This window comes from Urocampus carinirostris, chromosome 13 (genome assembly GCF_059441175.1).
Source record: "Urocampus carinirostris isolate Australia breed hairy pipefish chromosome 13, RoL_Ucar_1.0, whole genome shotgun sequence".
Lineage (NCBI taxonomy): Eukaryota > Metazoa > Chordata > Actinopteri > Syngnathiformes > Syngnathidae > Urocampus > Urocampus carinirostris.
The window spans coordinates 26129416-26154429 of NC_142361.1; the positions used below are offsets into that span (position 1 = coordinate 26129416).

Genomic DNA, 25014 nt, shown 5'->3' on the forward strand with positions numbered 1-25014 from the left:
TCAGAATGAAAGCAAAATAATATATGAGGTCCCTGTTCTCAAGCACTATATTTTATATTTAGTTTTGTAGTTATTTTGTTGTATTTCTGTAGAAGTATTTTTGAGTTGAAACAAAGTAACTCAAAAAGTTAACCACTCTTGGGGGCCACCTAGTGGTTGCGGGGCCCTAAGCAGCCGCTTAGCTTGACTATGCCTTGGTCAGGCTCTGCTTCTAAGGAAGAAACCAAGCGCCGACCAAAAGGTTTTGTTGTTGGCTTCAAAATAAAGTCACTATCTTGCTGCTAGCATAATTTTTTTTTCATTCTTTAGGTGAGTAAAAAAATATCATCTTGTGACAGGTCTTCAATGCGATTCGCTAAAGTCCCAAGCGGGGTACGTCATTTGAGGTGTCCTTACAGTTGAATGTGTTAACAATGCTCAACTGATTTCAAAGAGCCTTCATCATTTTTTCCCACTCCTTTTTAATCAGCACTTTTTCCCAACTATTTGGAAGCAGGAAAGGAGTGGGAGGGATATTTCACGTGAAAATGGTGAAAGAAAGAGAAGGGCTATTTCAAAGAGCCTAAACACCAACACAAACCCCCCCAAAAAGATCAAAAATGAAAACTATTTGAGAACCCCGAGGAAATTCACTTACTATACCAGCTCAGTAGCCTAGATGGTAAGGCGCCCGCTTTGAGACTGGGAGGTCGGTGGTTCGCGTCCCGGCCGAGTCATTCCTAAGACTTAAAAAGTGGTCGGCGGCGCCCTCTGTTGGCTGCGGCTGCATCGGCTCGCTACCACGGGTCGGGTGCAATCGACATTTCGTTCTGTGTACATTGTTACACAGAATGACAATACAAGGAAATTATTATTATTATTATTATTACTTGCACACACAACACAAGCAGCTTGACAGAGGCTGCAATGAGGATTTAAGCCAGAAGATGGCATCAGCAAGAAGAACATTTTCAAATTCCGCATAGCTCCTTTAAGTTAGCCATTTTTTAAACTATTGATTGCAGTGCCGACATGAATTGTAGAGTTCACCACCTACAGGACAGGACAAACTTGACCAATGTCCAGGAAAAAGAATCGATCTTATGAATGGAGCCCATGCCTAACTTTGACGGCAAGAGTCATTTTGCAAAACCCAATTCCGTAAAATGTATTTTCCAAAAAGGTCATTCAGCAAAACAGAAGTTAGCAAAGCAGAAAATGGGTATCAAAAAGGGGATTGGGCAAAAGACGTTTTAAAATAAAAACCTAATTTGTTCTAAAGGTTAGACTGGGAGGTCGCTGGTTCGCGCCTCGACCGAGACATACCTAATTGGTATAATGGCGGCGCCCTCTGGCTGCGGCTGCATCGACTCGCTACAACGGGTCAGGTGTATCGACATTTCGTTCTGTGTACATTGTTACAAATAATGACAATACAAAGGAAATTATTATTATTATTATTAAATAGAACAAGTAATTATGATACATTTATTTATTGTAACATTTTATTTAAAAAAAATAGCAAATGGCTTATTTTGAGAGGCTGTTTTTATCAATTGAATGTTCCATTTCATGCAGTTTTCAATACTTCAATGTTCGTTTCATTATTTGAATTACGGCACTCTTGGTTCTCTATAGTTTTTGGTTCTCATTTTAATGATCTCATCACTTGCTTCAATCTTCATCGTGAATTAGTATATTTGCATGAAATAGAAAACCTAGACACACCTTTAAAAAAAAGCCTTCCTGTGTGGAATTTGCATGTTCTCACCGTGCTTGCGTAGGTTTCTGAGGTCGTGGGTTAAAATCCAGTTACCAGCCTTCCTTTGAGGAATTCGCATGTTCTCACCGTGCTTGCGTGGGTTTCTGAGGTCGTGGGTTAAAATCCAGCGACCAGCCTTCTTGTGCGGAAATTTCCATGTTCTCACTGTTCTTGCGTGGGTTTCCCCCCACATTCCAAAAACATGCATGTCAGGTGAATTGGCCGGTCCAAATTGTCCCTAGGTGTGAATGAGCAAGTGAGTTGTCCGTCTCTGTGCCCTGCGATTGGCTGGCAACCAGTTCACAGTGTCCCCTGCCCACTGCCTGTAGACAGCTGGGATGGGCTCCAGCACCCCCGCGACCCTACTGAGGATAAGCAATGCAGAGGATGGATGGAATCTTTTGTCATAGGTTATGAACTATAAAGATACCTGCAAAGACAGCCTAAAGTAAAAATTGGTGCGCCAATAAACAAGTGTGAGGTGATATATCTAAAACTCATGTCTGTTAGAAGGGAAAACAAAGTTTACATACCCTGCAAAAGAAACTCACTCAAATCCGATCGTGACATGTCAAACTATTTCATCAGTCCAATCTCAAATACATGAAGTTGTTGAACCCATTCGGTTTGAAATAAATCTTGAATGGAAATCAGAACCATTCACAAATCCAAAATTCGTTATGATAATATGTGACACAAAATAATGAAATCCACATTAATTAACTGCTTTTATTACAAGAAAAAAGGAAAGATGTGAACATTGTAGATCCATGCAATGACACATCTAAAAAGGTTCATCTTGATTTTGTCAAGTCGTCAAATAACATTGAGAAAGTATCTCAATTACTATTACACAATATTTATGATATGTTATTTATCAAAAACAGACTCAGCAACAACAGTATATTTTGACGAAACTTTTGCAAAACTAGCATAAACTTTTTATTACTGGCGTCAAGACATTTGTTCAGTAGTGGTAGATTTGTCAAATAAAAATGGCAGCAAAAGGAACGCATGTCAAAAAGGGTCATCAACGCTATTTTTACCATCACACTTGTGAAGATAAGCTTTACCCTGAGTGGAGAACTTTTTACCGCAAACGGAGCAGGCTAAAGGTTTCTCGCCAGTGTGAGTTCGTATGTGTTGTTGTTAGTGTCCTTTCTGTATGAATTTTTTACCGCAAACTGAGCATGCATGAGGCTTCTCACCGGTGTGGGTTGCTATGTGGAATTTTAAGGATTTCTTCTGGCTGTATTTTCGACCGCAAACCGAACAGGCAAAAGGCTTTTCGCCGGTGTGGATTCTTGTGTGAATTTTTAAGCTCACTTTCTCGTTGAATCTTTTACCACAAACAGAGCATGAAAAAAGCTTCTCACCAGTGTGGCTAAGTATGCGCAACTTTAATCTTCCTCTCCGATAAAATCTTTGATGGCAAACGGAGCAGGCAAAAGGCCTTTCACCTGTGTGGATTCTTGAGTGTGCTCTTAAGTGTAAATTCTGGCTGAATTTTAGACCGCAAACAGAGCAGGAAAAAGGCTTTTCACCGGTGTGGGTTATTGTGTGTGATTTTAGTTGTGCTTTAAAGCAGAATTTTTTACCGCAAGCAAAGCAGGCAAACGGCTTCTCATCAGTGTGGATTGCGGTGTGTGCTTTTAAGGCATTCTTCTGTGTGAAGTTTTCCCCACAAATGGAGCAGGCAAAAGGTTTCTCACCTGTGTGGGTTCTTGTGTGTATTATCAACCTCCTTTTAAAGCTCAACGTTTTCCCACAATTGGAGCAGGCAAAAGGTTTATCACCTGTGTGGGTTTTTGTGTGTATTTTCAAGCTCCTTTTAGAGCTCAACGTTTTCCCACAATTGGAGCAGGCAAAAGGTTTCTCAACGGCGTGGGTTCTTGTGTGCATTTGTAAGCATTTTTACGGCCGAAATTTTTACCGTAAACAGAGCAGGAAAAAGGCTTCTCGCCAGTGTGGATTACGGTGTGTGATTGCAGGCCACTCATCTGTCTGAATTTTTGACCTCAAACAGAGCAGGCATAAGGCTTCTCACTAGTGTGGTTTGCGGTGTGTGATTGTAAGCCACTCTTCTGTCTGAATTTTTGCCCAGAAATGGAGCAGGTACAGGTTTCTCACCAGTGTGGATTCTTGTGTGTGCTATTAAGTTTTCTTTCTTGTTGAATTTGTAACTGCAAACAGAGCAGGGAAAAGGCTTCTCACCAGTGTGGGTTCTTGTGTGTACTTTCAAGCTCCCTTTTGCAGTGAATCGTTTACCACAAATGGAGCAGGCAAAAGGCTTCTCATCAGTGTGGATTCTTGTGTGTACTTTTAAGCTTGCTTTATGGCAGAATTCTTTACTGCAAATGGAGCAGGCAAAAGGCTTTGCACCGGTAGGAATTATTTTGTATGCTTTTAATAACTCATCCTCAAGGAATTTTAACGAAGGATTCTCGGAAATGTGGGTTCTTGTGTGTGCTATTAAGTGTTCTTTCTTGTTGAATTTGTAACTGCAAACAGAGCAGGGAAAACGCTTCTCACCAGTGTGGGATCTTATGTGTTTTTCTAAGGCTGCTTTCACATAGAATCGTTTACCACAAATGGAGCAGGCAAAAGCCTTCTCACCAGTGTGGATTCTTGTGTGTACTTTTAAGCTTGCTTTATGGCTGAATTCTTTACTGCAAATGGAGCAAGGAAAAGGCTTTTCACCGGTAGGAATTATTTTGTATGCTTTTAATAACTCATCCTCAAGGAATTTTAATGAAGGATTCTCGGAAATGTGGGTTCTTGTGTGTGCTATTAAGTGTCCTTTCTTGTTGAATTTGGAACTGCAAACAGAGCAGGGAAAAGGCTTCTCACCAGTGTGGGATCTTATGTGTTTTTCTAAGCCCTTGTATGCAGAGAATCTTGTTCCACAAATGGAGCAGGGAAAAGGCTTCTCACCAGTGTGGATTCTTGTGTGTGCTTTTAAGCTCCCTTTTGCAGTGAATCGTTTACCACAAATGGAGCAGGCAAAAGGCTTCTCATCAGTGTGGATTTGCATATGCACCTCCATATAAGACTTGCACAGAAAGGTTTCCCCACATTGAGAACACGTGTTACCAACTTCTGACGGTCTGTTGCCAGATGGGTGTCCCAAGTCGGACTTGTGGTCATCATCAGTTTCCATGTGTTGACGGGAGCTGCAGCTCGGAGGCTCCTGCCAGTTCTTCTCTTCGTGCTGATCTTGATCTGCGGTGGTTGAAGGGACCCCAGCCACAAGCATATCTGAAATGATCCACTTCTACTGTGAACGGGATTTACATCTTCCTCTTCTTTGAATGTACCAAATTTTCACGACCATAAAACCCACATAAAAGTCTCAGATTTTCTCCAAACTGTGTGGCGCGCCCTATCGTGCAGTGTGCCCTGTGTGAGGTGTGAAATGGCGGGTGTAGCCGAGGACACAATGAGACTGCCGTTCACCCAGCAGAGTTTAATGCTCAATTCCGATGTTTGGGTGACATCCGATGTTTTGTGAGATTTTGACATTTCTAACTCAAAGCGATCTCCTGTGACTTTTAAGGGTTTCTTGTTCGTTGCGCGGAAGTACTCATGAATGCTAACGCCGTAGCGAACCTAGCAAACTGAAAGTTATTTTGCTACCGGAGGCAGAACAGAGCTGTCCCCCTAGATAATAATTAAATCCAAAACCTTTGTTTCCTTCCATTGAATGCGTTCTGGGTTTTCGTCATATTTCCCACGCGATGCGGAAGAACCAAGAACAGAGAATCGAAGATTAAATAATCGAAGGTTTGCGAATGGAGGAAGCTTAAAAATTAACTTCAACAAGTTTTTATCAGTGTGTTTAACTTTGTAATCGATACTTGTGCAGTGCGCCCTGTGTAGTGTTCAATACAGAAATAGAAGCAGCTATGGAGACAGCGCCTTTTAACACAGTGTGCTCTATGGTCATGATAATACGGTTATCCAAAATTGTTAAGTATGCAAAATGTGATGAAATAGTACATGCTTTTTGCATCTATTACTTGGCCTGGAGAGTGATGGGCACCACCAGCCTGTACTTGCCCAATACACACCTCAGGAAATGGTACCCCTACGAACCTGGTGGTTAAGGGATACATCCATCCCCCCATATACATCTATATCAGTCAATTCTTATAAAATTTCCAAGGTAATACATTTTTAAGACAGAATGTCCTGTCTTTGTCATCCTGAGCTGTGATGTTATCAGAGGAACACCCTAGCAAGTGGGTCCCCATATTCTTTTACGTGTCAATTACTCGAAGAGACTATGAGTGTTTTAAGCCAAGTTTTGGTGTTTTTTGCGGAGGATGCCTAGTGTTGTGTCTCAGGTGGATGCAGTATTGGTACAACTAAAGCTAGCCAGGCTAACTGGGAACCCACAAAAGCAGCCGGCTAGGAATACAGCAAGGCACACGGCAAAACCGGCTGCAACGCCAAGCAAGCCAGCCAAGCATCACATGGTGCACAGCCAACGAGCGCCAACCAGGAGCAAGCAAACCAGGAAAGCCCTCGGCGGCCCCGACACCAACGGGGAGCGAGTTGGAGAAAATTGTTACAATGCGGCAAAAAACAAACAAAAAGCTACAATTGTCTACCTCCAAGCTGTAATGGAATGCAATTACTGCTCGCTACAATTGCACTCCGTTTCGGAACTCGCTTTACATGTTGTGTTAATTGGATTCGCCAAGTGTTGGTTCCTTTAATAACATCACAGCTATACAGGAAACAAGCTAGATGAGTCAACTTTGGGACTAAATTTCTCGAGTCCCCTAGCGCGTGGAATACTTTGAAACATATTTGCATAATTGTGGGGCGACACACTACATGTTCTGTCCCTAATTGAAAAGAAAATCAGTTCCGGAATACCTTTAACGTCAACATTTTTGACAACTTCCGTCTCCTCTTCAACATAAGCAGGATGCTCATCTTCCTCCTTTTTCACGCTAAGCCACTCTTGTTTCTGCCACGCAGGAGGAAGGTATTTTTCACTGACATCTGTGGAACACAAGACACACATAACGTTCTGTCCCTAATTGAAAAGAAAATCAGTTTGGGAATACCTTTAAAAAGAACATTTTCAACATCTTTCTTCTCCTCTTTAACATAAACAGGATGCTCATCTTCCTCCTTTTTCACGCTAAGCCACTCTTGTTTCTGCCACGCAGGAGGAAGGTATTTTTCACCGACATCTGTGGAACACAAGACACGCATAATTTTAAAAACCAAATGATTTTGACTTTAATGATTAGTGCTTAGCGTAATAGGGCTGGAAAAGGCATCATATCAATGGATTGTTGCAAAACGTGCCAAGAGAAAAAAGCAGTTATGTTAAAACGAAGGGTGTACCGTATTTATTCATGTTAAATGTGCACTTTTTTGTAACCAAAGATGTTTTACAGTAGTTAATTACCGTATTTGAGCAATGATTGACCAGTCGATCAACATCACAGGTCGCATTTTCACATTTGGTGCCACGGGATTTGAACCGGGACCTCGGGGGTGAGAGTGCCAATTCTCAGCCACTAGACCAGCGAGACCAATTGAGGTGGCTCCGAACCTGTTCTGAAAATAGCTCACCGGCGCTGGGTCATTGTGATTTACTAGTAATTTTTTTTTTGATTGACTGATTCTATTTAACCCTATTATAATAATCAACATACAGGGAGTGCAGAATTATTAGGCAAGTTGTATTTTTGAGGATTAATTTTATTATTGAACAACAACCATGTTCTTAATGAACCCAAAAGTCTCATTAATATCAAAGCTGAATATTTTGGAAGTTGGAGTGGGGCTTTTTTAGTTTTAGCTATTTTAGGAGGATATCTGTGTGTGCAGGTGGCTATTACTGTGCATAATTATTAGGCAACTTAACAAAAAACAAATGTATACCCATTTCAATTATTTATTTTCATCAGGGAAACCAATATAACAGCTCAACATTCACAAATATACATTTCTGACATTCAAAAACAAAACAAAAACAAATCAGTGACCAATATAGCCACCTTTCTTTGCAAGGACACTCAAAAGCCTGCCATCCATGGATTCTGTCAGTGCTTTGATCTGTTCACGATCAACATTGCGTGCAGCAGCAACCACAGCCTTCCAGACACTGTTCAGAGAGGTGTACTGTTTTCCCTCCTTGTAAATCTCACATTTGATGAGGGACCACAGGTTCTCTATGGGGTTCAGATCAGGTGAACAAGGAGGCCATGTCATTAGTTTTTCTTCTTTTAGACCCTTTCTTGCCAGCCACGCTGTGGAGTACTTGGATGCGTGTGATGGAGCGTTGTCCTGCATGAAAATCATGTTTTTCTTGAAGGATGCGGACTTCTTCCTGTACCACTGCTTGAAGAAGGTGTCTTCCAGAAACTGGCAGTAGGACTGGGAGTTGAGCTTGAGTCCATCCTCAACCCGAAAAGGCCCCACAAGCTCATCTTTGATGATACCAGCCCATACCAGTACCCCACCTCCACCTTGCTGGCGTCTGAGGCGGACTGGAGCTCTCTGCCCTTTACCGATCCAGCCACCGGCCCATCCATCTGGCCCATCAAGACTCACTCTCATTTCATCAGTCCATAAAACCTTAGAAAAATCCGTCTTGAGATTTTTCTTGGCCCAGTCTTGACGTTTCAGCTTGTGTGTCTTGTTCAGTGGTGGTCGTTTTTCAGCCTTTCTTACCTTGGCCATGTCTCTGAGCACCTTGTGCTTTTGGGCACTCCAGTGATGTTGCAGCTCTGAAATATGGCAAAACTGGTGGCAAGTGGCATCTTGGCAGTTGTACGCTTGACTTTTCTCAGTTCACGGGCAGTTATTTTGCGCCTTGGTTTTTCTACACGCTTCTTGCGACCCTGTTGACTATTTTGAATGTAACGCTTGATTGTTCGATGATCACGCTTCAGAAGCTTGGCAATTTTAAGAGTGCTGCATCCCTCTGCAAGATATCTCACTATTTTTGACTTTTCAGAGCCTGTCAAGTCCCTCTTCTGACCCATTTTGCCAAAGGAAAGGAAGTTGCCTAATAATTATGCACACCTGATATAGGGTGTTGATGTCATTAGACCACACCCCTTCTCATTACAGAGATGCACATCACCTGATATGCTTAATTGGTAGTAGGCTTTCGAGCCTATACAGCTTGGAGTAAGACAACATGCATAAAGAGGATGATGTGGTCAAAATACTCATTTGCCTAATAATTCTGCACTCCCTGTAGTAATAACATGGCAAGCTATTTTAGAAATTCGGATAAATAAATAAATTCCAGTTCATGGGCTTCATGGACTACAATAAATGTATTCTAGTATTGATAATTATTTTTAAGCAATTAATTAAGGGAGTAGAATAAAAACGTATTAGTGTTTTAAACAAATTAATTGATTAATATCTTATTGATTTAGTCTACAGTAAAAAAAAAAAAAAATTTTTTTTTTTGAATTTATAAGTTTAATAAATCGAATGTGCAAAAAATGTGCCGCCAGCGCGTGGAATACTTTAAGACATATTTGCATAATTGTGGGGGCGACACACTACACGTTCTGTCCCTAATTGAAAAGGAAATCAGTTTCGGAATACCTTTAACGTCAACATTTTTGACATCTTCATTCTCCTCTTTAACATGAACAGGATGCTCATCTTCCTCCTTTTTCACGCTAAGCCACTCTTGTTTCTGCCACGCAGGAGCAAAATATTTTTCACTGACATCTGTGGAACACAAGACACACCTAATTTTAAAAAACAAATGATTTTGATTTTAATGATTAGTGCTGAGCGTAATAGGGCTGGAAAAAGAATCATATCAATGGATTGTTGCGAAACGTGCCAAGAGAAAAAAAGCAGTGATGTTAAAACGAAGGGTGTACAGCGGTGTTCCCTCTAAGCTGCACGCGTGCGCAATTGCGCACTGCTCGCACATTATCGGCGCACAAGAAAATCTAGCCAGCGCACAAAAATGAGGGCTCAAAATTACTTATTAAGAAGCGACTTAAGTCAAAGTTAGAGTGCATGAAGGTCAAAATACATGGGTTCCCCTGACGTTGTGTCCTAAATGTGGTATTTTGAAGTCGAACGAAGTTGAGTAAAGTTATTAGAGTATGTCGAGAACCGGCTTCTTCGGCTCGGCTCACTAAAAAGGGTGCTCAACGGCTCTTCAGGTTGTTTTTGCTTCTTTAATCCCAACATGACCAAATATTGAGTAAAATTATGCACAAAATGACTTAAAGGAAGGGGGGAATAGAACAAAAAAGAAAAAAATACCAAAATGAAAAAGTAGTGAAAAGCTGAGAAAAAACGAAACAAAAGGAAGAGGAAAAAAAAGAAGGAACAATTTAGAAAAAAGCCAGAAAAAAAAGAAAAGAAAGAAATGTAGGAAAAAGGTAGAAAACTAAAAGAAAAAGTAACAGCTCGGAAAAAATAATCACAATGAGATTTTTTTTAAAGGAATAAAAAAAAAGTAGGAAAAAAACACGGAAAAAAGAAGAAAAAGTTTGTGTTGCATTCAAATAATTTCCAATTATATCAAGTGAATCGTGTTGCCAACATTGTACTTCCACTAAAAAATGTGATTAAGTTCAGTTCTGTATCTTACAACCGACTAAATAAGCCCCCATAAATGTTATTATTATGCGACAAAATATATCAGGAAATAAAAAGAAATGGATATCTTGAGAAAGAATTGTAAAAACAAACGACGTTTGTAGGCCCTGCAACCTTTGCAATCGTACATGAGTCAACTCATTCAAAAGAGAAAAATAATTTTGCATTGCCGGAAACTCAGCAAAATGTAACTTGATGTAAGTTTTGGACATGTTTGATAATTAATTATCTTGCCACACTTGGGATTATGGTTGCTCACTGTTGTTTCAAGCGTTGCTCACGGACTTAGTGTGAACGCTCAGATCCGTGGAAAATTAGAGGGAACATTGGTGTACAGTATTTTTTCATGTTAAATGTGCACTTTTTTGTAACCAAAGAGGTTTTACAGTAGTTAATTACCGTATTTGAGCAATGATTGACCAGTCGATCAATATCACAGGCCGTATTTGCACATTTGGTGCCACGGGATTTGAACCGGGACCTCGGGGGTGAGAGTGCCAATTCTCAGCCACTAGACCAGCGAGACCAATTGAGGTGGCTCCGAACCTGTTCTGAAAATAGCTCACTGGCGCTGGGTCATTGAGATTTACTAGTAATTTTTTTGGGGATTGACTGATTCTATTTAACCCTATTTTAATAATCAACATAGTAATAACATGGTAAGCTATTTTAGAAATTCAGATAAATAAATAAATTCCAGTTCATGGGCATCATGGACTACAATAAATGTATTCTATTATTATTATTAGTATGATTTTTAAGCAATTAATTAAGAGAGTAGAATAAGAATTTATTAGTGTATTAAACAAATTAATTGATTAATATCTTATTGATTTAATCTACAGTAAAAGACAAAATTTTTTGAATTTATGAGTTAAATAAATCGAATGTGCAAAAAACGTGCCGCCAGCGCGTGGAATACTTTGAAACATATTTGCATAATTGTGGGGGCTACACACTACACGTTCTGTCCCCAATTGAAAAGAAAATCAGTTCCGGAATACCTTTAACGTCAACATTTTTGACATCTTCTTTCTCCTCTTTAACATAAACAGGATGCTCATCTTCCTCCTTTTTCACGCTAAGCCACTCTTGTTTCTGCCACACAGGTTGAAGGTATTTTTCACTGACATCTGTGGAACACAAGACACACATAATTTTAAAAAACAAATGATTTTAATGTTGTGATTTTAATATCTTATTGATTTAGTCTACAGCAAAAAACAATATTTTTTGAATTTATGAGTTTAATAAATCGAATGTGCAAAAAATGTGCCGTACTTTTTTAGCTAGGTATCTAGCTATGGCTTTTTACTCTTTTACGAGCTATCTGGCTCCTTTTTTGGCTTGTTAGCAAGCCATCTAGCCAAATTGCTATTTTAGAAAAATGATATCAGACTGGGTGCCCTTAGGGACAAAAAGTAGCTCTGAGTTTGAAAAAGATTGGAGACCCCTGCATAAGACGATTAGGATTACAGATGACTTAGGAAAAGCCATTAGCTTTTATCTCATCATCACACTCTTTTTACTCACAGTACCATGTTGTTAAACGTGCTACCTGCCAAAATCTGACTCCCCTGCAAATATGGACCCTGTTTGAGATATAGACTTGTGACTTCTAGGGTAACCTTCTGTGACATATTACTATGTCTATTATTACTATTAATAATAATAATAGCAGTAATAAAACGAAGTCGATTTGTTGAACATCTATTCAGTAACAGATCACAAAGTGGAGGTATTCCTCTCTAGTTGGATCCCAAAGCCAAAAAAACATAATAGGATTAAAGTTTGTCTTACTTTGCAAAAAGTATAAGCAAGGAAGTTCGATTATGGCTATCATAGTACATGAATTATTCTCCCGTGTTGGTGACTTTTTCTTCTGTGTTAATGAACGCATTTTTTAGAATACGATCGCGCGTTATTGTTTTAATAAACGCGTTGTATAGACTACGATCGCTTAAGTCTTTTAATTAGCTCGCTTTATTATTTTAATTAACCTATTATATAGAATGTGATTGCTTTTGTCGGAGCGCAGAAGAATGCGCGTTCACGTTGGATTTTGCCGGGGAGTCGGATTTAGGCACAACACTGTACCTGTACAAAGCGCGTTTTAATGTATCCGCCTTTTCAGACTCGTCCTTGAATTCATGTTCATGTTTCGTCTCGTAATGTCGTTTAACACTTGACGTGCGAGGTACAACGCTCTCGAGGCATAATGCACAAACAACACGGTCATTTTTTGCACAAAGCCCCTTTTGTTTGTCCACGCTGGCTGTAAAGAACGAGATTTTTCCGCTCAAGGAGACGTCATGATTTGGCTGTCGTGATTTGTTCATTTATCGCGCGCCGGTGTTTCTGTAGGAGGGTTAAAACACATCTCTCCTCCTCTGCGAGGCACCGCGCAGACACACGCTCACCGTAAAGCCACTAAACAATGAAAGCGCGCAATGAGGACGTCTCACTTTCAGGTAAAAATGCGCATTTATAAAAAAAAATTATTACTTTGCTGTGCGCTCGCGTGCCACTGGTTAACCCCTCGCGTGCCACTGCTGGCACGTGTGCCATAGCTAGTCAACCCCTGATCTAAAGAGTCACGCTTATGGCTACAAGCTAACAACTACATGCAGCTCTTTGAGACGCCTTGTGATTAAGGGCTATACATATAAACATGACTAACCAGGTGGGTGCTAAAGAGTCACGCTTACACCAAGATGCTAAAGAGTCAAGCTAACGAGTCATACTAGCGACTACAGTACACGCTAACAAATCATGCTAACAGGTAATGCTAACAGGTAATGCTAACAAAAACTTGCTCAAGAGTCATGATAACTTCATGTAAACGAGCAATGCTAATGAGTCGTGCTAACTACTACATGCTACGAGTCGTGCTAACTACTACATGCTAACGAGTCCTGCTAACTACTACATGCTAACGAGTCCTGCTAACGACTACATGCTAACGACCACATGCGAACGTCTACATGCTATCGATTACATGTTAATGAGCCATGCAAATAACTACTTGCTATCGATTCGTGCTAATAAATATATGCTAACAAGTCGTGCTAAAGTTTAGTGCTAACAACTACATGCAAATGAATCATGCTGACGACTACATGCTGACGAGTCATGGTAACGACTACTTGCTACCGACTATATGCTAAAGAGTCGTGCTAATGAATACATGCTAAAGAGTCGTGCTAATGAATACATGCTAACAAGTCGTGCTAAAGAGTCATGCTAACAACTACACGCTAATGAATCGTGCTAACGACTACATGCTAGGTCAAACTAACGACTATATGATAACGACTACATGAAAACGACTATTATTATTATTGTTTTTATCATTTTACGGGAATAAAAAACATGTTTAATGCCGCCATATATTGTCAGACATGACACGTGATAAAGAAAATGTTACCGACCACTGAGTAAAACAATAGGTAATAAAAAGACTGGAACTCGGATTTCATTCTGCCTTCCAAACACCGGATTAAAACTTTTTATCCATTCTTCTTTATCGTTCATACATCGAGCATTGGACTTGGAATGTGGAATATCATGTAAATAAAATGGCCAACCTGCTCTGTTCAAGACGACTCGAAGCTGCTTGTAAACGGCGAACGGCCATAGATGTTCTTCCTCGGTCTCCTCTTTGAATGTTCCTTTCGCCATTTCGGTCACGTTTAAAGCTCACGTTTGATTTCTGTTCGATTGAACTTTTTCTCAAGGCTCACGAAGCAAGCGACACCCTCAAAGATGCAAAAATCTGGGACCGATACAAATGTCGAATTTATCGGTACGCTAGCGGCTTAGTGTAGGCCCTGTAGGGGGTGGTGTTATGCCGAGGAATGCTCCCCCCGTCCGTAAAAAGTTACACCCCGTAGCGGGAGCGCGCATACTCCACCCCCCCCACCTCCTCGTGTGAACGCGCATTCCGCTGCGCTTCCGACAATAGGGATCGTATTCTATACAATAAGTTTAATAAACGCGTTATATAGACCACCAGGGTTGGGTAGGGTTACTTTAACTGGGTTACTATCAATTACTTTTGGATTACTCTGATACCAAATATGCTAATAAAAGACAAAAGAAACTAAATATGAATAAAATTACTTCATTTTGTGCAGGCTTGGGGAGTAACGGAATAAATGGAACGGCAAAAATGATGTTGCCAAGCTGTTTGGATTTATTTTTATTTTGTTTCTGTCGCATTTTATGTTAGTTTTGCCGGAGATCAGAGATCAAAGCCAGGAGAGAAAGCTTACCACGTGTTGTGAGTCATCATTTTATTCATACTTAGTTTCTTTTGTCTTTTATCCGAATATTTGGTATTGGAGTAATCCAAAAGTAATTGAAAGTAATCCAGTTAAAGTAACCCTACCCAACCCTGTAGACCACGATAGCTTAATATAGACCACGATAGCTTAATTGTTTTAATAAACTCATTATATAGACAAAGCTGTCAAGCTCCAGGCCCTTACAAACTGTCGTATTTTCCCTAACAAAATACAAAAAAAATCTTAGACCATATTTCTTTTCAAACATGTTTATTTATGTAGTTTAACATGTTACATTGCATATGTGTTTCGTTATATCATATATATTGTTAATTAACATTTTGTAATGAGATACTGAGTTGCTCGACATAAATGAGGTTTATTATAAAAAAGGTTCAAAAATTAAGTAGCTTGGACGTTCACCGTAGAAGGAAAAAATACATGCAAATATAATTAAGTAGAATAATACATTTTCTTATTCAAATTATGAATTCATTTTCTGCAATAAATCATTGTTGGTAATATACTGATTAAAGGGATTACCACAAACCTGTCTTTTTTCATTTTTTCCTTTTATACTTCCTTTTTTTCTTAACTTCTTTATACATCATAATTCGTAATATAATGCATCAAAGCAAGTGAGCCGTTTGAGAGCCGGCTCTCTTAAATGAGATGAGCCGAGAAGCCGGTTCTGTAAAAAGAGACGGACTTCCTTTCACTACATAACTCGAACTTGGTTGACTTGATATATTTGTCGTTTTGTGATAGTCGGTGTATACCGGATGGTACCCATAATTGACAACTGTGCGTTTTTCCGTACAGATTTCCTTGTACGTCGTACAGGTCTTAAAATGCATATTAAACGTACTTTGTACGGCAAAAATGTACAGGTTGACAGGTATGTTTACGTGACATTTATATTTTGCGCTACTGTAGTTTGGAAAAAAAAACTGACTGAACATGCTTGTGTGAATATTTTAATATTCCATTAATCGACATTTTACAGGTTATATGTGTGCATCTGAAGTGTGTTCAGTAGTTGTGTGTGTCAGAGAGAGGAAGAGAATTAGATAGTGAGAAAAAGTGTGTGTGTGATGAGAGAGAGGTGCCTGTGTGTGGAGGGGGTATGTGACCTCCAGGGTAGTTGCTGTGTTAACTCTGGCTAAGGTGCATATGATGTGTGTATTGAGGGTGGACACTTTCCTTGAAATCAACACACTATACTTGTTGTCATGTAAGGAGAGGAGTGTGTTATGGGAAATAATCTGTTTTTAATTGTGTGTGTTTCTGTCTGTCTGTCTGTCATGGCCTGTGAGTGCGTGGTGTGGCTCTTTGACTCTCACAGTTAAAAATTTCGGCTCTTTGTGTCAAACTTGTTCGCCACCCCTGCTATAGAGTGTTGAGGCTCATTTTGACTGTACTTTTTGTCCTAAATAATGGTTTCAAAACAAGGTGCAAGCAAAGTTCTATTGTTAAAATGTCACAAAATACTGCAAACAAGGATACAAACGTATTTAATTTCAGTGCAGACGGTGCTGTGCGAGGCGGAGTGCACGCATCTTGTCCTGTATATAGATCCGCCCATTCCAACCACTCACCCAATCAAATTGCTCCAGGTGCTTTGCTAGAGCTTCTGGGTATTTAAAGTTTGATATGTGGCTTTTCATCATTAAGTTTCTCAACAATGAACATAGATTGTTTGCCACCCCTGGGCTAGTGTATGTTATTCGAGTGTTTGAGGGCGGACCCATGATATACGTCAGCGTGCTGTAACAGACCGCGATATAGCGTGCCTACGTGGTGGCCATATTGGTCGGGTCATTCCCGTTAAAGTAATGAAAGTAGTATTTAAAAACAGGCCATAATTTCTCATTTGTCGGTGGATTTGTTCAGACCAAAAACAATCGACTTTGGCCTGGACGGATCTATTGACACTAACAAAGATGTTATATAATGAAATTGTGAATATGCTTGATTGCTATTAAGATTTTCGAGAAGGGTTGTTCAAACCTCACATTGTGTTTGCTGTTAAACGTCATATTGAAATATAATATTGTGAATGTGCTTAATTGCTGTTGAGATTGTCATGATTGTTTTCTGTTATTAGTGTCAATAAATTTGTTCAAACCAAAAATTTCAAAATGGATTTACATCCGGGAAACCTTTTTGTCAAAGTCAACATGTGCTGTTATTATGGAAGATTAGAAGAAATAAAATTAATTCAAAAATATAAAAAAAGAAAAAGGAGCAATTTATAAACAATTTATAAAAATTAAGTTGTCAAATTTGATCACAATCTGAAAAACTGAACTTTTCCTTTAACATATTTTTCTAATGGTAGGTCTACACTATACCACAGGTGGCCACTTGGAGAAAACCCTTTTACAGCACTAAAACCTTTGCAACTTGGTATTTTCATCCATCCATCCATTATCTGCACCACTTAGCCTCAGCAGGGTCATAGGGGTGCTGGAGCCCATCCCAGGTGTCTTCGGGCAGTGGTCAGGGGACACCCTAAACTGGTTGCCAGCCAGTCACTGGGCACACAGAGACAGCCTACTCAATCGCTCATTCACACCTAGGGACAATTTGGACTGGCCAATAAGCCTGACATGCATGTTTTTGGAATGTGGGAGGAAACAGGAGTGCCCGGTGGAAACCCACACAAGCACGGGGAGAACATGCAAACCCCGCACAGGAGGTTTGATCTCATGACCTCAGAACTGTGCCGCACAAGCGCTAACCACTGCGCCGCCGTGCTGCATTTTGTATTACACGTTATCCAAATTTTTAAGACATTTTGAAAGAGTTGTAAATAATGAACTTCTCTTTCCAGAAGTCAATCAGTGATTGTGCACACTTGCGTGTAATGGTGCGTAAAAATAGAAAATGCATGAAAATTGTTGAAATACAATGTTGAAAATAAAACTCGTATGGAAATCTGTCAACAGAACAATCTCACTATGAGAAGATGCTTATATGAGATACAAAATAATGAACTCCAAATCAAAGGTCACAATGCTTTTATTACAGCCCCAAAAACGTATTAACATTGTACATTCATTGACCTACAATATATCTCCGTAAAGGTCATCTTGATTTTGCCAACTCTGCAAAAAATAACACGTATACATGTGTAGAGGTCAACGGATTATCAGGCGAACCAATACTTGGGAATTTGACAGATATCGGTATCGGTATTTTGATCCATTCGACAAGCCGATTATTAAGTCTCATGCAGCAGAGACACTCTCTCATGCCCCTCCTCCTCCCTACCCATTTTGTGCCTTCTGATTAGATAAGCAACTAGGGGCGGAGCCACTGAAGAGATATAACGGCAGTCCAGCTATCTTGTCGCGTCATGCCAGTGTCCGTGATAGAAAAGCGTGTTTGCGATTAAGAGATAGCGTAAACGTACCTCATGCAGCTTCAGATGATCGAAGCAGAGACTCTGACAAAACAGTCAGAAGGCCCCTAGCGACATGGTAAGCATAGTTCAAATTATTCCAATTACTCAGAAAGAGTTATCAATGAATGCTATTTTAACCAGCACAACCGTGATTCTGAGCTTGACCCTGACTGGAGAATTTTTGACCGTAAACTGATTAAGAAATGGTTTTCTCATCAGTGTGGGTTGCAATGTGAATTTTCAAGGAAGTCTTCCGGCTGTATTTTTGACCGCAAATTGAACAAGCAAAAGGTTTCTCACCTGTGTGAGTTCTTGTGTGTGTTTTTAAGCTATATCTACTGGTGAATTTTAGATCGCAAACAGAACAGGCAAAAGGCTTCTCGCCAGTGTGGGTTTCAGTGTGTGACTTTAATGAACTCTTCCGGCTGAATTTTTGACCGCAAATGGAGCAGGCAAAAGGCTTCTCGCCAGTGTGGGTTGCAGTGTGCCCTTTTAACCTCCTACTTTCAGCGAATTGTTTACCACAAACTAAACAGGCAAAGGACTTCTCACCAGTGTGAGTTGTTAGGTGAAAATTGAAGGAACTCCTCCGGCTGAATTTTTGACCGCAAACTGAGCAGGCAAAAGGCTTTTCACTAGTGTGGGTTTTTTCATGCCTTTTAAAGGCCCCACCCTGAGCGAATCCTTTACCACAAACTGAGCAGACAAAGGGCTTCTTGCCAGAGTGAGTTGCTGTGTGTGGTTTTAATTGTCCCCTCTGTCGGAATTTTTTACCGCAAACGGAGCAGGGGAAAGGCTTCTCGCCAGTGTGGGTTCTTTTGTGTTGTTTAAAAGTACCAGGGTCAGTGAATCGCTTACTACAAACTGAGCAGGAAAAAGGCTTCTCACCTGTGTGGATTCTTATATGTACTTCTAAGTTTCCCTTCTGATTGAATTTCTGACCACAAACTGAACAGGAAAAAGGCTTCTCACCTGTGTGGATTCTTGTATGTGCTTTTAAGTTTGCCTTCTGAGAAAATCTTTGACCGCAAATGGAGCATGAAAAACGCTTCTTGCCAGTGTGGGCTCCCTTTTGGTATTTCAAGTGTTCTTTACATTTGCGTTTTTGACTGCAAATTGAGCAAGCTAAAGGTTTCTCACCTGTGTGGGTTCCAGTGTGTTTTTTTAGGCTACGTTTTTGGCAGAATCGTCGACCACAAACTGAACAGGCAAAAGGCTTCTCACCGGTGTGAATTCGCATATGCACCTTCATGTAAGACTTGTACTGAAAGGTTCTCCCACATTGAGAACACGTGTTATCAACTTCTGACAGTCCGTTGCCAGAAGCGTATCCCAAGTCGGACTTGCGGTTAACATCAGTTTCCATGTGTTGACGGGAGCTGCAGCTTGGAGGCTCCTGCCAGTTCTTCTCTTTGTGCTGATTTTGATCTGCCGTGGTTGAAGGGACCCCAGCCACAAACAACTCTGAAATGATTCACCTCTAACGTGAATGGGATTTACATCCACCTTTTCTCTTACAAGGTAATCCAAAATTCTTAAACATGCAAATGTATATGATTTGTGCATAAATCCTTTACACATATATTTCAGCGGAATATTCCAATTATTTTCCGAAATAATGCAATTTGAAGACATGTCTTTTGTTTTTTTTGGCTTTGGGGCCGTTGAAAGACGCACCCTAGAAAACCATGTTGTTTTACGTGTTATTCCCTGACCGTTCCTGTAAAATTGGCCTATCATCCAAGACGTACCGAAAGTAATTTAAATGTGTTCTTGAACAGTTTAGAGAATATGGACAGTTTTGGTCTCTTTCGAAAGGTAAAACTCTGAAGTTTTGTCCCAATCTGAAATAATCACTGCAAATGTTTTTTTTGCTGCTGCTAAATGTTGTAGCACTTCTTTTCATTGCACTATTGTTACAATGCACTATTCTATTTAATTAAGGAACATCCATCCATTCATTATCTGCACCGCTTATCCTCAGTAGGGTCGCAGGGGTGCTGGAGCCCATCCCAGCTATCTTCAGGCAGTGGGCAGGGGACACCCTGAACTGGTTGCCAGCCAGCCGTAGGGCACACAGGGACAGATAATTTGCTCGCTCTTTCACACCTAGGGACAATTTTGAATGGCCAATCAACTGCATGCATGGTTTTGGAATGTGCCAGGAAACCGGAGTGCCCGGAGGAAAACCTTGCAAGCACGGGGAGAACATGTAAACTCCACACAGGAGGTTCGATCTTATGACCCCAGAACTGTGCTGCACACGCGCTAACCACTGCGCCGCCTTGCTGCCCTAATTAACAAACATTGAACTATTATTAAAACTTAGGCTTGTTGTAGTTACTTCAATGACGTCACAGCTCTACAGGACAAAAGCCAGATGGGTCAACTTTGGGACTAAATTTCTTGTGTCGCCCAGCGAGTGGAATATTTGGCAACATATTTGCATAATTGTGGGGAGGATTGCTAAGTTTTCTGTGCCTAATTGGAAAAGAATATCTGTTTGGGAATACCTTTAACGTGAATGGGATTGACATCTTCCTCCTCCTCTTTAACATGAACAGGATGCTCATCCTCCTCACTTTTAACGGCAGGCAACTCTTGTTCCTGCCGCAAAGGAAGTAGATATTTTTCTTTGACGTCTGCGGGATACAAGACACACACGGTTTTGTACACCAGAATACTTTAAATTTAATGATTAACGCTGAGAGTAAGGGGCTGGAAAATGCATAATTTCAATGGATTGTGTGTAAAATGAGACCGATGGAAACAAGTGAAAAAAGGTACTGATGTTAAAATGAAGGGTGTACGGAGATTACATTGTTATATGTGAATGACAAGAAAACAAAACAAAATAATAGTTCAGTTTGAAATGTAGCAGTGTCAGTAAAACCAGTGGTCGGCAATCACCAGGCCATGTGCTATTTGGTACAAGGCTGCATAGAAAACAAAAAAGGTTCCATTAATTTTTGCTAATTATCACGTTTAACTGATACCGCTACGGTCACACGGAACATGGTTTGAGATGCTGCAATTAAATTCAAATCAGTGTGGTCTGCATGACAGGCGCTGTTCCCTATTGGGCGGATCCCTACCAAATTTCTAACCAAATTTCTGTGCTTATAGCCAATCGGTGTGGAGAATGGTCAACTGCAGCCCACTACGTCGACGATGGTGTGGCCATTAAAGGACAATGGGGAACAACGTTAGAGGATGCATGGATCCCTATCTATCTCAAGCACACCAACAGTTTTTTGCAGGAGTTGTCTCATTTGGTGAGTTTGTATTTTGATTGACTTGGCAAGCTGATCGACGTTTTAGATTAAGCGTTACGATAGGGACCAGTGTGTTGCTATCAGAACGTCCGTCTGAGAGTTCCGAGGTCCCGGGTTAAATTCCAATTACCGGCCTCCTGGTGTGGAGTTTGCATATTCTTCCTATGCCCCAGGTGCTTATGTTCCATTCTAACAACATGGCTGGGATGTATGGAAAACTGATCCAGCAAGAAGTCCAAATAAATGTATAAATAAATAATTACAAATTGGATTTTGTACAAGGCAGCACGGCGGCGCAGTGGTTAGCGCATGTGCGGCACAGTTCAGGTCTTGGGTACCTCCTGCGTGGGTTCAAATCCAGCTCCAGATTTCCTGTGCGGAGTTTGTATGTTCTCCCCGTGCTTGCGTGGGTTTCCTCCGGGCACTCCGGTTTCCTCCCACGTTCCAAAAACATGCATTTCAGGTGAATTGGCCGGTCCAAATTGTCCCTAGATGCGAATGAGTGAGTGAGTTGTCTGTCCCCGTGTGCCCTGCGATTGGCTGGCAACCAGTTCAGGGTGTCCCCTGCCCACTGCCCAATGATTGCTGGGATGGGCTCCAGCACCCCCGCGACCCTACTGAGGATAAGCGGTTGCAGCTAATGAGATGAGAGATAAGATTTTGTACAAATTATATTTTAGCGTTTTAATTTGTCATCGTTGTATTTTGTCGTCGCTGTAAAAAGTACAACTACATCGACAAAACACAACGCCGAAGACAAAGTACAATGACGAGAAAATACAACAAAAAAGTACAACTACGACCACAACAAGAAGACAAAATATAATGACGACACTGTGCAACGACGACTCCGATATAAAGATGACAAAATACAACTTAATGTCAAATATGTTGTATTTTGTACAACGCGAACAAAATACAACGACGACAACAGAAAATAATGACGACATAATAAAATGTAACAAAATACAACAGGTACTCATTTCATAATACATTTATTTCTATTTATTGTAGGATCGGTCCTCCATAGGGATAGTCGGTGAGGATATTAGTTGGTGTTATTACTATCAGCTTTCGAGCTATAATCCAAGTCCACAATTCTAGCATTAGCATTTAAGGTCTTTGACACTGGCATTAGCGACAAAATAGTTTGCATTAACTGCTACATGTCGAAGTGTCCTTGGGTAAGACACTAAACCCCTGATACCCCCAATAAGCAGGTTAGCGCCTTACATGGCTGCAAGGCCGCTATTGGGAAATGTGGAGCACATTGTAAAGCGCTTTGGGAAGTCATTGACTTGAAAAGCGCTATATAAATGCAGATCATTTCATTTCATTTCATTTGCTAAAGTGGTGCTAGCAGCTAAAGTAAAACTGGATTCTAGCAGCCGTGTTGGCAATTCTAGCATTTATATTTTGGGTTTGTGAAACTGGCACTAGCGACTAAGTTATTATAAATTAACTTCAATAGTGATGCTAGCAGCTATATCGCAGTTAACGTGAGGTTTTGGTGGCAATATATTAGCGTTAGCGACGAGCAGTTGTGTTCTTAATGCTAGCAATAATGTTTAATAATGTTTTGCTCGGACTGTGAACATACTGTCAGACATGAAACCGGTCCGTGGTAAAAACAATGTTACCGACCACTGTGTTAAACAAAACTAGGTAAAAAAGAATGGAAGTTATTTTTCTTTCTGTGTGGTGCAGTACCAAATGACCCACGACCCGGTGCTTTCCAACCGCTGGACTAAAACACTCTCATTTTGCTTAATCGTTCATACATCGTGCAGTGGAAATGGAAAATAATATAAATCAGGGCTCTCCAACGTGGTGCCCCCTAAGGAGAGTTCAGGTACCCGCGGACCTGTTCCAGAATTAGTTCAACAGTGCTGGGTCATTGTGATTTTCTCGTCAAGTCAAGTCATGTTTATTTGTTACACCCTTAATCACACGGAGTCTCAAAGGGCTGCACAGACCACAGATGATTGCAAACTACACACGATTATTACACCATTCCCTGATTTAAAACCTACATGAGGGCAAAACCTCAACATGAGGAAAATGAAGAAACCTTGAGAAAGGACCGCACATGAGGTGACCAGGCTGCAATGGATGTTGCAATAACAAATAATACACAATTTTTTTTAACATGAAATATAGGTCATTCATAAACTATAGAAGAGAAGAAAGTTTTAAGCCTAGATTTAAACAGTTCCACTGAGGTTGCATATAGAATCTCAGGGGGAAGAGCATTCCACAGCACCGAGCCCCAAATGGAGAACACTTTCAAACCTGCGGATCTCTTTTTGGCTCTTGGGATCACTAGTAGACCAGCATTTTCAGAGCGAAGAATTCTAGCAAAATGATTTATTGGTTTACTGAGTTTATTGAACCCAATTATTAATAATCAACCTATTAATAACATAGCATTACCATGCTAGATTATTCTTTTAGAAATCAAAATAAATTAATTCCAGTTCAGAGGCTTCATGGACAAAACAATCTATTCAGATATTTATCATTATTTATGAGAAATTCATGAAGAGAATATAATTAGAATCTGTTCATGTATTAAATGTAAATGGTCTGCATTTATATAGCGCTTTTCAAGTCAATGAAGACCTAAAGCGCTTTACAATGATCTTCACACTTTCCTTTTTACACAAACTGATAGCAGTGTCAGCCATGCAAGGCAACTATCTGCTCATCAGGGGCATTAGGGATTCGGTGTCCTGCCCAAAGACACTTGGACATATAACACAGAGTAGCCGGGAATCGAACCTGCAACCTCTTGATCCCAAGACGAGCACTTTATTTCCATTTCCAAATTAAGGGTTTTATAAAGCGAATGAGGGAAAAAAATCCGTTATTTCGGCCTCATTTCTAACTAGCTATCAGTTTTTTTTATAGCTTTTAATCTCTTTAGTTGGCTTTAACTCTTTTATCTAGCTTTCTAGCTCCCTTTTGCTTGAACCGTTTACTTTTCTAGCTAACAATCAAACCATTGTTTTAGCTGTTTAGCAAGCCATCCAGCTGAATTGCATTTATGATAAATTCTTATCAAACTTGTTGTCCGTTGCGTTAATTAGTAACAAAAAGCAGCTCTCCGCTTTGAAAAGGTTGAAGACCCCTGATGTAAATAATGTCGTTGAGACTTAAATGACCAACCTGCTCTGTTCAAGACAACTCGAAGCTGCTTGTAGTAAAGAGCGTACGGCCATAAACGTTCTTTCTCGGTCTCCTCTTGCGCTCCCCGAAGCTCCTCTTTGAAAATTCCTTTCGCTCGTTCACTCATTTCAAGATTAATGATCACGTTTAATTTGTGTTAAATTAAGATTTTTCTCTTGGATGCTGAAGAATAAGACAAGGCAAGCAACTTCTTCTTCTTCTTCTTGGGATTCAACGAAGGATGGCATCCATCTCTTCGGTGCATTACCGCCCCCTATCAGATAGATAGATCGATAGATGAGAGAGCGAGATAGATAAATCGACAGGGTTGGTTTAACCGGATTACTTTCAAATATGAATAAAATGACTAAATTTTGTGCAGGCTTGGGGAGTAACGGAACAAATGGAACGGCAAAAATGATGTTGGCAAGCTGTTTGGATTTATTTTCATTTTGTTTCTGTCGCATTTTGTTAGTTTTGCCAGAGATCAAAGAGAGGAGAGAAAGCTTACCACGTGTTGAG

At 40.3% G+C, this 25014-nt stretch overlaps 1 protein-coding gene across 4 annotated transcripts; it reads right to left on the minus strand.

The window, feature by feature from the left end:
* Nucleotides 1-2456: 2456 nt before the first annotated feature.
* Nucleotides 2457-24760, minus strand: LOC148354163 (uncharacterized). 4 transcript variants are annotated; one of them, XM_088351373.1, is made up of 7 exons: nucleotides 24493-24760; nucleotides 20563-20691; nucleotides 11359-11487; nucleotides 9335-9463; nucleotides 6820-6948; nucleotides 6626-6754; nucleotides 2457-4999 (listed from the first exon to the last, which is right to left on the minus strand). In XM_088351373.1, the coding sequence occupies exons 1-7, from the start codon at nucleotides 24617-24619 to the stop codon at nucleotides 3738-3740; spliced, it is 2034 nt and encodes a 677-aa protein (XP_088207499.1). In that variant the 5' UTR covers nucleotides 24620-24760; the 3' UTR covers nucleotides 2457-3737. The 4 variants fall into 4 exon arrangements, with proteins under 4 accessions (XP_088207499.1, XP_088207500.1, XP_088207501.1 ...); XM_088351374.1 differs by lacking the exon at nucleotides 20563-20691; XM_088351375.1 differs by lacking the exons at nucleotides 20563-20691; nucleotides 24493-24760 and adding an exon at nucleotides 13942-14227.
* Nucleotides 24761-25014: the final 254 nt, after the last annotated feature.

Bases quoted from the DNA above. Each gene is read 5' to 3' on its own strand.
- LOC148354163 (XM_088351373.1), bottom strand. From the start codon at position 24,619: ATGAGTGAACGAGCGAAAGGAATTTTCAAAGAGGAGCTTCGGGGAGCG. The intron at 11,488-20,562 runs GTATTCCCAAAC...TGTGTTCCACAG, and splicing joins CAATCCCATTCACGTTAAAG to ATGTCAGTGAAAAATACCTT. The intron at 6,755-6,819 runs GTATTCCCAAAC...TGTGTTCCACAG, and splicing joins TGAAAATGTTCTTTTTAAAG to ATGTCAGTGAAAAATACCTT.